The sequence below is a fragment of the Sinocyclocheilus rhinocerous genome, unplaced genomic scaffold, assembly GCF_001515625.1.
Source record: "Sinocyclocheilus rhinocerous isolate Xijiao unplaced genomic scaffold, SAMN03320098_v1.1 scaffold2369, whole genome shotgun sequence".
Taxonomy (NCBI): Eukaryota; Metazoa; Chordata; class Actinopteri; order Cypriniformes; family Cyprinidae; genus Sinocyclocheilus; species Sinocyclocheilus rhinocerous.
The window spans coordinates 331719-338061 of record NW_015645530.1 but is presented as its reverse complement, the minus strand read 5'-3'; the positions used below and the strand labels follow the sequence as shown (position 1 = coordinate 338061).

Below are 6343 nucleotides of genomic sequence, written 5' to 3'. Positions count from 1 at the left end.
GTTCGTTGTAGTTTTTGAAAAGTGATTTCTGTTAAATAAAATATCTCCTTTTGGAGTGGACTTTGGGCTTTGTAACTTTGCAGATCTTTTTTATGCTCAAACAGCAACATTACAGACTAACTAAAGTTGAAAAAGTGAAAAAGCATAATAGGACCCCTTTAAATATCACATAAAATGTGTAATGTAACGGATTACGTTACTAACTAGGCTACAATTTTTGTCATGTAATTTGGAATTAGTAACGGACTACAATTTGTAAGTAATCTACCCAGTCCTGGAACTAAAATACAAAAATTAGGAACTGCAATTATTTAAATGGAAAACTACATATCCCAAGATGCTCTGTGGGCACGTGTTTTGAGTAGTCTGAATCTAGTAAGAGATGTTTAGCCATAGATCTGTGAATACACAACTAACCAAGTTCCAAATGGTGCCCGTTTACTGACAGGAGTTTCATGTAAGTTACAGCTGAATTTTTAAAGATCTAACAGAACCTTGTTAGGGAGAATATTTTAGAGCGCTACAAAGTGTGCACTGGCACAGCAGGCAGTTTAAAACCGACACGCGCAGAGCAACAAATACATGATACAAACAGTACGCTACAAAGTATAGCTGAAATAAACAAAAAAACTATGTAGTTTCACATAATGAACATGTTTGCTACCTGAATTGTCGCCCTGGGTCCACCACTCGTCTCCCAAATCATCAGCCATGTCTCAAACGGAAACCGTCATACCGCAATTGCATGCCTGAAGTTTGCGCACGGCAGATTCGCCTAGGCAAAAAAACTTCGCGAATCTACCGACAAAAACAAAAGTATTGAAAAAGAAAAACGAAAAAAGAAAACCGACCGTCAAATAAAATGGTTTTCATAATACGACTTTTATATCATTTGAAGCCAAAAACAAAACATTCGAGTACTACTAAAAATGTACTTTATTATTTTCAGTTATTTGATTGATTGTTGACTTAATTTGGGATTTGAATTTTTAACCCAAAATACGTCTAAAAGTAACCGAGACCGTGTGGTTTTTATTTTTTATTAATTTATTTTCGTGTAGTTTCATTACATGCGGTATTCAGATGAACTAAGTCTGAACCACTAGGCGGCGCTGAGTCCTATAAAATTATAATTATCACTCTGCAGGATGTTTACTTCTCTCTCTCTCTCTCTCTCTCTGTCTCTCTCTGTCTCTCTCTCTCTCTCTGGGTAAGGATCATTTAAAATGTGTGTGCGTGCGTGTGTGTGTTCGTTTGTTCCACTTTCCGACTGGTCATATAACTCTATAATTCCTCCTTTCTCATTCCATGCCATTCCAAGCTCACGCGCACACACACACACACACAAGAACGCGCACGCAATTATTTATTCATCACAAACGTGAATTAAAAATCTCTGTTTCCCTTCAGCGTACAACACTGAAAGCAACTTCACAGGCTGTTCATCTAACACAGAGATCACTTGTAGTTGACCAAAGATGGAAATGATTTTGCAGAAATCCTCTAAAGCCATATCTAATTATTCAAGAGCAGTTGGCAACTGAGAGAAGCTTGCCTAGCAGTTTGTTTTAATGCTGTTGTCCCAAATACTGCTGAAGATGATCTGAATTTTACAGTAAAGATCAAGTTCTTATCACGAACTGCAGTTGTGCAGCTGCATTTTATGTAATTGAATTAAGATTATGCAATTTCAACTTGGTCCATGAAACGAGGAGGAATATTTTACAACCTTGGACTTTCAAGTGCAACCTTTAAATACACATTTACATGCACACTCACACACAAAAAGGAAGAGAGAAAAAGACCCTCAACATTGTGATTTGCCCTTAATTACAACCATTCTCTCTCATTGTCTCCTTTCTTTCATTCTTTCTTTCTTTCTTTCTTTCTTTCTTTTCTTCCTGAGTGATCCTTAGTAACAAGTAGGTTCTCGTCATGGCAACATGCTCTGAAATAGACTGTGAAGCTGCGTTGGATTCGAGCCGCGGTGGTCAAAAGACTGATGGAGTGTGGAATGCGTTCAGTGCATTATGGGATTCATTGTTTCAGTAGATTTTCCGTGTTATTAAGAGCTATCCTTTGGGTAACAACACTTAAGGCCCACGGGAACGCAATGGAGTAATGCAGCAATCAAATAAATTCTTAAAACTGAGTGCAGATTGTAGTCACTGGCATGTTATATTTTGTAATTTAGCTGACGCTGTGATCCAAACTGACTTGCAGTACCGAACCTTATTACAGGGTCAGTCCCTCTGGAGTAACCTGAGGTGGAGTGCTTTGATCAAGAGCACAATGCTTATAGTTCATAGATCACCCCATTGTGTGGTTTGAATGTGCGTGATTCATTTAAACGTAGGTTTACATACAACAATGCTCTTGCTTGTGTGATATTTCTTTCCCTACAACAATTATATAAATATATAAGTTAAGTAACTGACATTTCAGGCATAATATGACCACTACACCAGTGTAGTGAAACAAAATATTAGTGCAAATAAGCTGTTTATTGTAACCAAGAGCTCAAGTATAACCAAGAGCTCAAGCTCTTGTCTGGTTAGTATGACCCACTGGCCCCCAAAACTAAACCTTAGGGCTGCAAAAAGCATATTTTTATATTTACAGTTATTATTATATAGTTATTTTTATTATATAGCTATTATATAGTTGTGGAGTAATGAAGACTTTAAAAAAAAAAAAATTAAATAAGTATCTTATGTTGACCAAGGCTGCATTTATTTGATCATAAATTCAGTAGAAACAGTAATATTGTGAAATATTATTACAATTAAAAATAACTGTTTTCTATTTTAATATATTTTAAAATGTAGCTTATTTCTGTGATGTCATCACTGAATTTCCAGTCTTCAGTGTCACATGATCCTTAAGAAATCATTCTTATATGCTTATTTGGTGTTATGTTCGTATTATTATCAATGTTAAAAAACAGTTGTGATGCTTAATATTTTTATAGAAACCGTGATACATTTTTTCAGGATTCTTTGATGAATATACAGTTCAAAAAATAGCATTTATGTAAAATCACAAACTTTTGTAACATTTTAAATGTCTTTACTGTCACATTTTTGCTGACCCCACATTTTTTAATCAACTTTGAATATATATATATATACACACACTGCCACTTTTTTTACTGACTTTTTTACTGACTGACTTTTATTTGTACTTTTTTTTTACATACTAAACCTCAGTTAGTAGTTAAAACTAATTTGAAAAAGTCTGCAGGTTTTTTTTAAAGGGATAGTTTGTCCAAAATTGAAACTTCTGTTATCATCAAAATTCTGAAGATATTTTGAGAAATGTCTCAGGCCCCATTTACACCTGGTATTAAGATGTGTTTTCATCGATCTGATTGCAAGTGGACAACACTAAATATGCTTGTCCACTTTTGACCACTTACATTCGACCGGACTGCTTTAGAAATACTTATGTGGTCAAATGTCTTCGAACAGCCTGTTGAAAGACTGTCTCTGCTCTCCACCTACTACATGTAAACATTATGGAAAACACGCTGAAATGGCAAGTTTTGTTTGAAGATGAAAAATGTAGGAAGCACAATGTTCTTCACAGGTTCCTGATTTCTAACATACATCCACAGCATTTGGCGTGGTTTTGTGGCTATCAGAGCAGAATAGAAAGCTACTGCTCTCCTTATTTTTTCTGTCGTCCTTCAATCCAGGCACCTCATTCAATACATTCCATGGTATGGCACCAATCTGTGTTTGAGTATGGGTTAAATATACATAACAAATACAACTCCCAGTGTGGATGTGAACTTTACATTGCAGTGGCCTATTTAATAGCAGCACGGCATATGATGCATCTCTTATATATGTGCGCCATATGTAACATTACTAGAGACAGGGCTGTTAAGTTGGCTGGAAGTTGCAGGCGGGTGGTGCAGAGGGTTTTTTTCGTCAAAGGTTGAGAAATAACAGGAATAGGTCATGCTAGAGTATCTAACAGAGCTTTGAGAGCCCCAATTTAAGCAGCACAAAAGAATGCGGTTTATGTTCAGAGCTGAGAGTCCTTACTCAAACGCAGTGCTGACAAATCCAGGTCAGCGCTTCTCACTTGGAAATGATAAGAGTTTATTGTGGCTGAAGATTCGAGCGCCGCAGAAAATTAGGAAACAACGGCCGCAATTGCATTCACGAGGCACAGAATCTCCTCTGCATTTTTTGAATTGTCATTGTCACCGCTTGTCCTCCTCCCTGTGATGATGATTTGAAGATTAGAGGGCAATTTACTGGGTCCCCATTTGAAAGAAGAAAGATGATTTAACACGGCTTTGAAAGCCAACAATCTAATCGCTCTTTCTAATCATCCTTGCTTATTTTGCTCATCTTTTTTTCTGAGAATTTGACCTCTCTATTGTGGCGAGGCAGTGTGCGCTGATACACACGCAAACACACACTCAAACGCATCTGCAATATAGACAGTGTAGTGGCAATGGTGGCAATTTGTGCAGCTATAAGCGATTGGTTGACACGGAGGTGCTGATTATGGGGTATAAGTGTTAGGTTCCGATGGACCCATCCACACTGATGCCCTGATTATGGATAATTTACCCCTACTGTGGCAGCATGGGACTCTACCCACGCTCCCATTCTCTCTCTTTCTTACTCTCTTTCCTTCTCTTACGTCTCGTCTGATATAAAGAGAGATGGAAAGAAAGGTTGTCACCGATTCTTTCGATTCCGCTACCATGCCAGTCATTTCTAGGGTAATGCAGAAACTCATAAAGCCACTATTGAATTGAATATCTGCAGTCTAATATTCCTTGACAGACCCATGAGGTTTTTCTCTATCCTTCCACCCTTATGACTCGGAATAGCGAATAACCGTAAATGACGATAGTCAAATCTCTCTGGTATACTAGATGGCACAGGCCTTTTTCTTTTGCCTTTCTGCATCTAATATATAGCATCCAAAGTACGTCTATAAATTACACGGTGTGTGTAATATATAATCTAGCCTAAGTGTGTAAGAAATGGCCTGCAGATCAAGCACAGAATGTAGCGCTTCACATTAAATCATTTATGGAGTCTGCATTCAAACAGGCCGTGTGGAGGAAACCGGCTCCAAGTGCACATATCATTTAGCGAAGCTTCGCGCACACGGTGTAGCAACATATCTTTTATATGTGTGTTTGAACACATCTTGAACTCAATTCAAATATAACGTATAGTATTTTGCCGGGAAAGGCCAATGAATACGCCCATGTCGTCTTGCGTGTTACTCGCACGGGAACGATCCGCCCACAGTGACACATGCTGCCATTAGTGTGTGGTCGAATGCATGGACACAGATTTCTGCCATGTGGACCGTGAGGCTTAAGCTACAGCTGGGTTAAAGATGATTCTTGATGTCCTGGAAGAAATGACTGGCAAAACAATACCACTCGTATGACAAAAAGACTAGTTTAAACCGGAATGAATTCCCAGTGCTGGTCTGGATTGTGGACATCAGCCCACCAGCATCAAAAACGACAGCAGTGCTGGTCTCTTTCTTTTCTCTCCCTTCAGCATTCCCTTCATCTTTTTATCTCTCCCCCGAGCGCTTCCAGCGTCATTCAATAAAATTTGTCAGTCCTGCATTCTCCCAGATGCAATAAGTCTTTGATACTGCAACCATTCCTTTCCATTAGAGTGAATTCCTCTTTATCAATACTGCATTTAAATGCTGCAATCAATAAACAAATTATTCACTGAGTGTGGCATCTCTTCCCTGCTGTCTCACGCCGAATAGTTCTTTAGTCCATGCCAATGCACTCTGTGGTGTGGAAATATTCATATACGCACACACACAGTATTGACTAAACACGAGGCCAAAAGCGCACTGCTAGTTTTGACGTTAGTGCTGTATGCAATAATTGCGTACGTAGTTAAAAAGTATTTCATCACTCTACAACACAATACTACCAGTGTTCACAAAGCAGCATGTGGCGGGCATGCAAGAGTGACGACAGGATCGGTCTTATTTAAATATCATTGTAAGATTTGACTGTACCAGCCATGTCAGCATGTTGATTTATTTATGTAATTAGTGTGTATATATGTGTGTGTGTGTGTGTCTGTGTGTATATATGTATGTGCATATATTATATATAAATATATGATTTATCAGTATTTATATAATCAGTATACATGTTTGTGTGCGTATGTATAATATATATGAGTGCGTGTGTGTGTGTGTGTGTATGTATTGTGTACATTAGACTATACCAGCCTTGTCAGTTTATTTCTATATATTTATTATTTGTATTTATATAATTATGTATGTATGTGTGTATATTACATTATATTATAATATAATATTTTAT

At 37.6% G+C, this 6343-nt stretch overlaps 1 protein-coding gene across 3 annotated transcripts in view; it reads right to left on the bottom strand.

Annotated features, from left to right (window-relative positions):
• cmss1 (cms1 ribosomal small subunit homolog) overlaps positions 1-801 on the bottom strand; it is a 7133-nt gene extending 6332 nt beyond the window's left edge. Inside the window, exon 1 of one of the 3 annotated variants that reach the window (XM_016509684.1) lies at positions 665-801. In XM_016509684.1, the coding sequence (XP_016365170.1) occupies positions 665-713 (49 nt within the window). In that variant the 5' untranslated portion in view covers positions 714-801. The remainder of the gene's footprint in view (positions 1-664) is intronic. The other 2 variants (XM_016509683.1, XM_016509685.1) reach the window with 2 other exon arrangements.
• Positions 802-6343: the final 5542 nt, after the last annotated feature.